General features: G+C 32.0%; 1 protein-coding gene across 1 annotated transcript; it reads right to left on the bottom strand.

Moving 5' to 3' along the window:
- Positions 1–4517: 4517 nt before the first annotated feature.
- Positions 4518–5162, bottom strand: LOC149265524 (abscisate beta-glucosyltransferase-like). Its single transcript, XM_089404497.1, has one exon. The coding sequence runs from the start codon at positions 5160–5162 to the stop codon at positions 4518–4520; it is 645 nt and encodes a 214-aa protein (XP_089260623.1).
- Between the last annotated feature and the right edge of the window lie 7101 nt (positions 5163–12263).

Here is a 12263-nt window from a genome sequence, read left to right as displayed (position 1 = left end):
GATATTTGATATTGCCATTTTCTAGAGGACATTACTTCTTCTTTGTTTATGAGGAAGAAACCCTTGTAGTAAAAGTTATCCATGTTATTGAGAGATATAATCTATAGAATATCTTGGTGATTTCACACAAAGATCACATTTGGGCCTCATTGTCAGTTTGATATCTATAGTCGAGATCATATTTGAGGATATTTGTGGTAGCAAAATGTATTTGAGAGCTCACTACAATATTTTGTTACAGTTAGAGCTCACTACAATATTGTGTTATAGTGTCGTTACTTATGCATTTCAAAATTTAATGGGTATCCTTGAATTATATTTTTAAATGTTATCTCAATTGTAATAATAAATCAAAGTTAAATCAATTTGTGGGTATCATTATCAAACAAATTTGCATATCTCTCTTTTATAAACACATTCAAACACAGAATGAAAAAAAAACACACACACAAGGGTGTATGTTATAGTGGTATTGGAGCAATGTATCCTTCCATCATGAAGGGTCTAATATGATAGTATAATGATATGTTAGGATTTGATGAACAACCTTACACATACCATTACTCCTCCATCATCTACTCCTAAAACAAAAGGAAAGACCAATGGATCATGCTCAAGGGATTGTGGCAATGAAATCTCAAGCAAAACAAGATGCTTGAAGGAGATATATGAGACATCTAGGTATGATCATGATGCTAATGAATTGGTGAGTCTTGCTTTATTTTCTAAACCTAATCCTATTTACTTTGAAGATGCATTAAATGAAAGAAAATTGTGTGATTCCATAAATGTAGAAATTCAAGCAATTGAGAAAAAAGAAGCCTGGGAACTAGTAAATCTTCTAGTTGAAACAAAAGTTATTATTCTGAAGTGTATTTACAAAACCAAGAATGATGTAGACCAGAAAATTGAAAGACTCATAAAGAATGACTTGTGGTCAATAGGTATGAACAACAAAATGGAAGAGATTATAATGAAACATGTGCTCCTATAGCAAGGATGGAACCTATAAGATTAAAGTTCATGAGATGGGTGTAAAATCAAATTTTCTTAATGGAGTGTTAAAGGAAGAAGCATATGTTGAACAACCCCTAGGTTTTGAAACTCCAAGACTTTGGAAAAGAGTGTATAAGTTGAAGAAAGCATTTAATGGGTTGAAGCAAACACCTAATGTTAGTGTAATCGCATTGAATCCTACTTGTTGAGCATTGGATTTAGTAAAAACAACAATTTGACAACACCTCACATCTATGCCAACAATCAAGGTGAAATTCCAATTATTTGCTCATATGTAGAGGATTTATTTTTTACAGGAAATCTATCATTAAAAGAATTCATAAAAGTGACGAAGGAAGAATTTGAAATGACATATACACACTTATTGAGATACTTTCTTAGTAGTAATGTTAAAATTCCAAATGAAGGTATCTTCATATCTCAACCCAAATACCTAAGGGATGTCTTTGAAGAGATTTAACATGCTAAATAGCAAGCCATCACCAACACCCCTTGCATTAAAATTGAAGCTAAGCAATGATAATTGTAGTAGCAATATCGATTGAACAGTTTACAAAAGCACGGTTCGAAGTTTTATGTATCTAACAACAACAGGACTTGATAACATGTATGTAGTCATTATAATGTCTAGGTTTATGAATATTTCAAAGGAAACACACTTGCAATTAGGAAAGAGAATTTTAAGGTATGTGAATGGTACCAAAAGCCATGGAATTTGTATATTGCGACGTCTAACTTGAATGTGAATGGGGAGGAAATGTGGATGATATCTAGATATGTAATCCAAATAAGGTTAAAAGGTATCTCATGAGCTTCAAAAAAACAACCCATTGTGTCATTTTCCACCCTAGAAGCTCAACATGTGGCAAAAAATACAACAACTTGTCAAATTGTATGGTTAGAAGATACCATCATATTTGAAGCTAGAACAAGAAAAAACAACAATTATTTGTGATAACCAATTATCAATAGCTTATTTGTGATAACCAATTATCAATAGCTCTATCAAAGTACATTACTTCCTAGATTACTTGCTAAATGTAACTAATAAGATACCATTTCATAAGAAAATTGGTTAAGACTAGAGAAAGGAATTTCGAATTTTACAAATGAGAGGAGCAACTTGCTGACATATTCACAAAGACAAAGAAATTTTGAAAGGAGAATTTTGAACGAGTAGGAAAAGATTCAGAGTGGATTGACCTCAACAAACACTTAAATGACATTGTAGCGATCGCTTAAATTTTGCATTCCTAATGTTTCTTTGCAGTCATACTTCATGGGGTGCAGTGTAAAAAATAAGCTTGATGTGTAGTATGAGATAATTGCTTGTACTTACCAAACCAACAGCTGCGCAGCTTAGTTTGACTTTCACTCATATATAGCTATTGAACCTCTTAAAAGATATTTTAGCTCGTGAGAAGAAATTTAATTTTATATACATATGGTTCAGAAATTTAATGTATATACATATGGCTGTAGTGGGTGAGTTTGTTTATTATAGGTAGGGGAGATGTATTCATCTTTAACTGCAGAAGAAGGTTAAAGGTCATGAGAGGAGAAGAAGATAAATAGAATGTGCATAAAGGTGATTTGTTTGAACTTTGAAATATAAATCTGAAAAAACACCAATCCAACGAGCGCAATCGGATAGAGAAGATTAGTAGAATGTTAAACTATCAAGCTAACTGCATTCATAAATATAATGTCCCTTAGCAAGGACCCACATTGTCGGTGGAGTTGGGGTTACATTCCAGCCTTCTCGGAAGCAGTCACTTGTATGTATAAAAGAAGAATCGATATTTGTTTTTAATATGGAAGCAAGTTCATTACTAATTTTGGTTTTTGGAGTTTTTGTGTTCAGCCTTAATTTGCAATAATTTTATTAGTGTTACACAGTTTAGGTGGTATTTTCCATTCAATTTAAGTGAAACTGACTATTTGTGAATATTATCAAAATCATCTCAATATTTATATTTATAATTGTAAGTAGAAAATATATAATCAATATTTTACTACAAATGGTGAGCAAATAAATTTATGGGCATAATCATATTTATAATCTACTCATGAATTTATTTTATATATATATATATATATATAGATTTTTTTTTTTCCACTGGAAAAATCCGTAAAGTTTTCATTAATATATGAAAAGATTACATATGTAGATGCTATAGCATATGCCATGATCGCTGTGGATCTGTACAAAGATACAAAAATTACATATATTCCTGTCTGATATAAACATTTTGAGCTCTGTTTATCTATCAAAAGTTGTGTTGCTTGTCAGCAACCTTCAGTCTGTTCAAAGAAAGAGTAAATTTATGCATAAAGCTGTGTTCTGTAATGTTGCTGCCGAGTCAAATATATTAGAAGTGTGGTGGACCCGCTGTAGGATAACCCGGGTCTATATATGGCCTATGATAAAATTTCTGTTCTTGCTGATCCAAAAATTTTGTGATCTCCCATGTTCCACGTTCCATCAGCGCGGCCTCCTTTGACAGCTTGTCAGCTGCCATATTATGCTCCCTGTAAATGTGAGCAACAGAGATATGGTTAAAAACCTCTTTGAGTTGCCGAACTTCATCAAATATGACTCTGAGTGTGTGCAAGTGGCATATTGAGATCTCATTGAACCAGTTAATGATAATCTGTGAGTCTCCAAATATGTTAATACTAGAGCACTGGTGACTAAATATATATATATATAGATATATATATATATATAAGTGGAAAATATATAATCAATGTTCAGCTACAAATGGTGAGGAAATAAGTTTATGGGCGTAATCATATTTATAATCTGCTCATAAAGTTATTAAAGATAAGTGGTATTTTTCATTCAATTTAGGTGGTAAGCAAATAAGTTTTTGCGCATAATCATATTTATAATCAGCTCATGAAGTTATTAAAGATAAGTGGTATTTTTCATTCAATTTAGGTGCAACGTAGTTCTAGGCTATTTGTGCGGCTGTGAATATTATCAAAGTCATCTCAATATTTATATTTATAATTGTAGGTAGAAAATATATAATCAATATTCTGCTAATGGTGAGTAAATAAGTTTATGGGCGTGATCATATTTATAATCTACTCATAAATTTATTAAAAATTTTGAAAACCGATAACCCGAATTTAAGATAAGAAAAAAAAAAAACTGTTATCCAGAAGGACTATTAAGATCTATTTGATTTTGAAAATCTGTAACGCGAGTTTAGGAAAAAAAAAAAATCTGCTTTTGCAGAGGACCATCCAGATCTATTTCAAAATTGACTATAGAAAAACAATCAAAAAAATTATATTAATAAATTCGAACTTACAACATCCTATCAAATATATTAATAAACTGGAAAATATAAACATCGGATCACTTTGTTTTTATTGCCAGAGTTCCAGAGTTATACAGACTTTGGAGAATTCTATTCAAGGTCGCCACAGGGAAAGTCGGAAGTGCAACATCCAATCAAAGCTTAATGATTTGATGGCTTTTGAAGAATCTACCCAATTCCTGGCATTATACGATGCTCCGGTATCCAAGGTTTTAACATACCGATTCGATGAATCGTTCCGGAATAGAGCAGCTGAGGCGCCCAACCACGGATTATCAAACCCAATCCCTCGATTCGACCTTCGAAGCCCTCTGGAAGCACGTACTCTCCTCCTCCGCCATTACTAACCTGATGATCATGAGGACGATGATCAGGATGAGGAGGAGGAGGACGGCGATGGTTCTGTAAAACCCAAATGAATGGCTTCTGGGCAGCTTCCAATCCAAGAGCGAGCTCTGTCATCTCTTCATCGGAGGGACAGACTATGCGGCCGAAAGAAACGTAGAGAACTGATACAAGCGCCTTGGAATTCAACCATTCCAGACATCGGTCTTCATCGATACTGCTCTTCCTGTTGCGGATGGCGCTATCATGCGTTATAGCAGTACATGGTTCTGACTGATTCCAGAAAGAGGAGAAGGGCAGAAAAGGCCCTGCTGCCCAGATGGGCTTCTCTATCTCCTTTTCTGTGTATTCGATGAACGGAAACTCCAGCTCCCAGCGTGTGTTGACCAAAATTTCCACGCAGTCCTCGACCCCGTTCATCCACGGCGGGGATTGGGACCTCAAACCAGGAGGAGGAGGCGGAGGCATTCGTTCAGAAACGTTTTGATACTTTCACCACAAACTTCATGAAACGTCAGCGCTGGGCGAATGTAACACAAAAACCATGGTGGAAACCCAACAATGGTTCTGTCATCAGTTCATTCCAAAAATTTGAGCGCGCATTGAAATTCAAATTTCAAAGTTCGGAGGGTTTTCAAAATTCAATCGTATATGTATCGTATACAAAGGTGCATCCCGCTCAAAACTCAAATCTGAAATTTGAAATAGAGGGACTGTTGCCGCAACAAATTCGATCTGATGGGAGGCTGCGGGTGGCTGCGGGCAGGGTCGCCGGGGGTTTCGATGGGCAGCGGGAGCGGGATGCCGGAGCGGGATGCATGGTCCGATGATGTATGGTCCATGATGCTTTATGAGGCTGTCAGAGGGGTACCTCTATAGCATTAACTTTGCTATAGAGGTGGAAATAGGATTTGCCGCGAAGGGTGGCCGAGGGCAGAGGAATTGCCGATTGCCGGAGCCGAACTTTTTTCCGAGTAGGAACAGAAAGTGAACAATTCCTCCGCCTTGTTAGACTACTCCCTTTATTGCTAAAGACAACTATCTTGGCGCCATTCCACATGTTGATGATACTTGTCGGAGGGAACGGTCTCGTTCTTCTATGTTTCAGCTTTCCTGCTAAATCAAGCTACGTTGTATACGGTTACATCTTATTTTTAAAACGAAAATGTGAGAATGATTTTTAAAAAAATTTAAAGATGTTATAAAAAGGTGAAGAATTTTAATTTATAAAGGTAAAAGTGTTTTTTTCATTATCGACTAAGTTAACAAAGAAAATTAATATTATTAACATAAAAAAATAAAATTTTATAAGTTTTATAGTGAAATTTGGGTTTTGTAAAATTAGAAAAACATGTTTTGTAATTTCCAACCTTTATCAAAATTTTAGATATTTTTATGACTATTTTTTAAAATCAAAAATAAAATTTTAGGAGTTGTTTTAAGTGGGATCTTTTGGAGTTTAATTTGGTGGAGAAAATTGTGGTGAAATTATGATTTGTGTTATTTAAACTAGTTTTTTTTATTGTATATATGGATTTAGTACCTTGAAAAACCCCCTAAGCCACTTATATTGTGCAGGGGTTACTCATCAAATTTGTGATTTCAATAAATTCCTCCCCAATTTTAGAAAAATTAAATTTAAAAAATCCCCCTAAAAAACTTCCAAAAAAATTACATTAAAAACAAATAATTATCTTTGTTAAGTTTTCAGAAATCAATTTCAATTTAATAAACTTCAATCACCACCATCATTCTTATCAAATTTTTAATAAATAAAAAATTTAATAAATTTTTTAATTAAAAATATGATTCCAGCGATATTAATTATTTATAAATATATATATATATATATATATAATATGTCCTTTCTCTCATTTCTTTTTTAAAACACACCACACATTTACATAATCATAATTTTTCAATTAAAAAAATACATCGTAGTCAATGCTCCAGTTTCCAGTGAGCTGGCAAGTGCATGAATGAATGCAGTCTATCAAGCATTCATTAATATTTCATTCATTTCTGAAGTGGAGTTCCCGTGACTTCTGTGAGAGCAACTCATTGCGTGAACGGTGGACCTCACAGCGAGTAATAAACATTTTTGGGAGTTTGCGTTCATCCGGAGATATTCCAGCGGGTCTGTTTTGTTTAAATTAAGGTAGGCTTAGATTTGAATTGAAAATGCAATTTCATTTATGATTGAATTTGTTGATGTTTTGTTAGGAGTTGTTTTTAATGTGATTTTTTGGATGTTTTTGGTAATGATGATGATAATGGTGTAAGAATTTCGTTGAAAAATTTAAGCTGAAATCTTGATTTGTGTTATTTAAATTGGTTTTTTGATTATATATATGGATTCAACACCTTAAAAAAAATTTCTAGGGGACTTCGATTGTGCAAAGTTACTTATCAAACTTGTGATTTCAATAAATTCCTATCAAATTTTAGAGAAATTAGACCGAAAAAAAACTACGAAAAAAGCTTCCAAAAAGTATCACTAAAAACAGCTTGGTTTAGTTAGAAGTTCCTGATCTCACTTCATTATATGTGACATTTTATATAATAATAATTATGTTTATACAAAAAAAATAGAAATATGATTTTTAGAATTTTAATTTAATTATTTATAATTATAAGTGAATAGCATATATTTAACTTCTATTTAATATTTTAAAATATTTATAATAACATTTATAAATAAAGTAGATATTTTTTTAATAAAATTAATTAATTAAAAATAATATTAACATTTATTAACTTTTTAATTTATATGACTATTTTAATTATTTATTAATCATAATTAATAATGTAGTTTAGGTGCAGTTGGAAAAAATTGAGATAAAATCTTGATTTGTGTTATTTAAAGTGGTTTTTTTATTGTATATATGGATTCAGCACCTTGAAAAACCCCGAGAGCACTTAGATTGTGGAGTTGTTACCCATCAAGCTTGTGATTTCAATAAATTCATACTGGATTTTAAATAAAATAGACTGTAAAAGCTTCCAAAAGTCTAACTAAAAACAACTTGATTAATAATCATGGTAAATTTATTTTAAACTTTAATTAAAATTAGTTTAATAGAACAATAAGGCTATTCTCAATACACATAGGAAATTCAAATATGGTGTATATAGAAAACGAAGTCTCAATAATTTATCATTACTTACAAAGGGATTAAAAAAATCATGCATATCTTTTAAAAGAAATATATATATATATAACTTAGATATAAATAACTTAGTGTTTATTATGATGTATCTTAGTCAAATTATATTACTGAAATTACTATATTTTTCCAGGCAACTCCTCCCTCTCATTAGACTACGCGATAGATTAAATGTAAACTACAACATACTCACTTAGATAAAGCTCCAATTTAGATGCCATAAAGAATAGTGATTTTAGATTCTAAAATACTTTAAATATCACATTATATGAGCTAAGTCCAACATTTTTTTTACATTAAATATTTGGAAAAAAAATAAAAATAAATATTTACTAATTGTTTTTGTTCACATTGACGTTTAAATGCAAGAAGTATACATTTTCGGGGGAAAAAAAATACATACCAATTGTTTTTGTTGACATTTAAATGCAAGAAGTATAGTTTAAATTACCTAGACGAGATATTAACTAAGATCAGTGGTCATTTTGGAAGCTAGAAGGTTTGGCCAGAGAGTTGCATTGTGATAAAATCTTTGACGTTGCATACGAATAAAGCAAAATATGCACCAACACGAAACATTTTTTTGAGACAGAAGAGGGAGGGAAGATTGTTGGTTTCTTTGGGTCATGTGGGACTTTACTTGATTCAATCAAAGTATATACGCTGAGGCCAAGATGAAGCCATGGACTGTGTATATGTGATTAATTTATTTATTATTTTAACCGAAATATTTAATTATATTAAATCTAGTAAGGTGTTAAACATATTTTTATTTACCTATATTAAATCTAATAAGGTGTTAAACATATTTTTGATCAATTTTATATTTATATAAAAGTAGCAAAATATTTTCATGGTCACTTGCTCAATGTTTCATACCCCTCAATAATTGTGTCTAGAAACTTAATATCACATAATTCTCATAAAAATGTTTCATTCATAACCTATGTACAATGTTTGTTGCAGCCTATCGACTAAATATAGGAGAAATAAGCATTCGCCCTACCAGCTAAGGTTACAAAGATGTGAGAGAAAACAAAGAGGGGCTTTAGAGATTTGTGCTTCAAAAGTTGTGGGGGCACAAAGTATGAGCCAATTTTCGTTGTTGCTAGTTCAAAATTTGTTTAGGCTTTGAAAATGATGTTACCACCTAAAATATGATTCTTGGATAGTTTCCTTCCATTAGAAACTATTTCATTTCTCTAATTGGAGCTTCGCCATGCTTTATGGATCATTGAACTCGTGCCTTTAACTGCTTTTAATATGTCTTATGGATTCTATGTTAAGAAATAACTCTTTAAAATCAGAAATTGTAATTTATTTCCAATAAAAAATGATAAAATTACGTGTGTTATCGAGTATAACATCTACTTCGTCGTCTAACACATTTTCAAAGGCAGAGAGCAAGTTAGAGGTCACACAGAGAGATACCTAGCAAACCTTGTAGACCGCAATATGTGCTTTAGTTGTCATTCTTTTGGAGATTTCGTGCGCGTGCTCCATCATGTTGGCTTTGTCAATGAAATAACCCACGACGATGGAGACAATGTGGATGCCATTTCCTTGTGAGTCTCGTATTGAATGGATTTCCACTATCTGGTTCAAGGGGCCAAACTTGACTTCGTAGTCTTTGTAGAAACATCGTGCTCCAACCAATACAACCACATCAACGTAATAATAACACATCATTACAGTTCCGCATGTATGAAAACTTTAAATAAATTCACTATATATGACCTTTAACATTTAAGATTTCCATGGACTTTAATGGCTTAAACTTATACTATTAAGAGTCTATTAATGGAGACCTTTCTTTTTTGAATTTCTTTTATTTATTTCACAAATTTTAAATAAAATTTAAAATTGTGTTTAGTTAACTCAATTTTATATTTTTGTATGTAAGCAATAAAGTTGATAGTGAAAAACTTAAAAATATTTCGCAAGAATGAATATCTTTCCTTTAACAATAAGAAGGAAGGTCACATTTATCAATAATTTTATATTTATTTAAAAAAAATCTTAATTCCTAAATTGAACAAATTTAAATATTTTTAAAATCAATAATGATATATTGATTACAAATTTTTAAAAATGATAATATATGGAAAAATGAAAGAAATAAATTAAATATTTTTCAAAAATGTTATTCTTTACAATAAAATACTATAAAAATAAAATCATTATAATATAAAATTTTAGTTGTAATTGGACTTGGAAAATTTGACCCCACTCTCGCATTCACCATTCAAGTGCTTGGGAACAAGGCCCATGTCCTGATCGTTAAAGCTTCATCGTTCCAAGCAAATGCTAGAATCAATCATATTGATCACTACATCGGAGTTGTAGTCACATTCAGCGACAAGTGGCTTTTGTTGGGTCTCTCAAGGTCGAGAAAGTCTGGGGATCACGTCATCTATAGTCCGAGTACACAATCAGGAAAAATGGCAAGAACTACTTGTGCTCTCTACATCTCCTTGGCTTCGTGCTCACTTATCCTTGTAGAGAATCCTTGGAAAATAGTGTTATAAACATGAAGCAACAATGTATCGTCATGTCACACATCCATAAAAGAACTAGATTCCGTTTTTACGACCCTTGGAAAACAGTGTTATAAACATGAAGCAACAATGTATCGTCATGTCACACATTCATAAAAGAGCTAGATTCCGTTTTTACGACGGCCTTGACAGAAGTAACAGTTCATGTGTACCACTACAGGTGAGTGAGAAAAATCGTCGTTGACACAAACATAACACCAATAACAACAACGACATTAGCATTGTTGATTTTTTAGGGATATCCAGAAAAACTATTGTGGAATTATGTTTTGCTTACAATGCCACTCAGTTTACAGAACAAAAACGCTGAAACTGAATAAAAATAGATATAGAGTTATAAGCTAGAGCATTAGCTTCTCAAGCAATCTAAGCACTGTAATAAGCTAGAGCATTGCCTTTTCAAACAAACTAAACATTGTAAATCAATCCACTAACCTATCAAATGTTGCCAATTTCATCTTTTCAAGCCCAAGATGTAAATAGTTCATCCATATGAGCCTGCAGCTCTTTCCCCATCTCTTTAGACTCGTATGAATGTGGATGTCTTATTATTACAATGCATATAAGTGAATAAGTTATTATCCGTATTATCTCCACTTTTTAATTCTAAACAATCTGGTTTGAAGGGAAAAGTATTCAACAATCACATGCACAAATCGACAATCGCTCAACTACAACCAACGAGACTTTAGAGGAATTAATGACACAAACAAGAATATTTTTTCCAACAATTGGAATAATATTGTGCATCTATTTTATCTCACCAACAACCTCGACAATCACACAAAATAACGCTTTTCAAAAACAAAACATGAATTATAATAATAAATATATCATTGGCTAGTCACAAACACGGGTTCTCAAAAGAGGGTGAAATGTTAGCCTGTAAAATTGTGAAAATCTTGATTATTATTTTGAAATTCCATATTTAAAATTAAACAATGTGTAAGATTTAGAGTTTTTTTATTACAAATTTTGTGTATATATGAAGTTTTAGTAAAAATGAATAATGTAATTAAATTTATTTAGTTATTTGTATTTTGTAGATATAAATTTATGATTATTTGTGTTATTAAAAGTTTTTTTTTTTGAAATTATATAGCTAATTTCGAATTCTAAATTTATTTTTGGCTCTATTCTTAAGGAGATTATTTTTCCAAATTTTCTATCCCTTCCATCTATCTTTGCACCTTTTGAAGCAATTACTAGTAATTAACATTCAAAATATCTTATTTTTCAATTAGGCTCAGTATACATATGCTACGAATTAGCTTTTCGGGCTGTCGTTTTTCCTAGGTTTTCTGGCACACATTGACTCGTGCTATGGGCCCCTTTGCCGGCAACGTCTCCGTTTCAATTCCATTTCTACCTCCATCTGTGGCCATTTAGTTGTCTTCGACTCTTCGCCTTATGTATGTCGCCTCCACTTGCACTCGTTCATCACTTACAACATATCTGAAAGCATCTCAACCCTCTAGCTTGCCTTGCACTAACAATAGGCAACACATATGACAAATATTTACTTACTACAGAGAAAATGTCATGGCTTTGATATATAATGCATTTTCCAAAAGATTCCTTGGAACTGCAAGCATCTACATAATGGTGGTTGAAATGATGTAACATGAACTTTATGCAACGTTTGCCTTTGACAGTGTTGGGAAGTTGTCTCTTGGAATACTATGCTTGTGGGATATATACAAGGTAGATATGTTGAGATGGCACATAAATTATTCTCTAAAATGCTACTGGCAGCAATAAAAATCAATCAGATAACTCTTGCCAGTGTGCTTGTAGCATGTGCCAGTCTAGAATCCTCAAAACTTAGAAAGCATATGCATAAT

The sequence above is a fragment of the Pinus tabuliformis genome, chromosome 6 (genome assembly GCF_031772625.1).
Source record: "Pinus tabuliformis cultivar Carrire ecotype Pingquan chromosome 6, CPIR1, whole genome shotgun sequence".
NCBI classification, from domain to species: Eukaryota; Viridiplantae; Streptophyta; class Pinopsida; order Pinales; family Pinaceae; genus Pinus; species Pinus tabuliformis.
Note: the sequence above shows the minus strand (reverse complement) of the source record. Positions and strands in the feature narration are given on the sequence as shown.

Excerpts from the sequence above, each read along its gene's own strand:
- LOC149265524 (XM_089404497.1), bottom strand. The coding sequence starts at position 5,162 with ATGCCTCCGCCTCCTCCTCCTGGTTTGAGGTCCCAATCCCCGCCGTGG.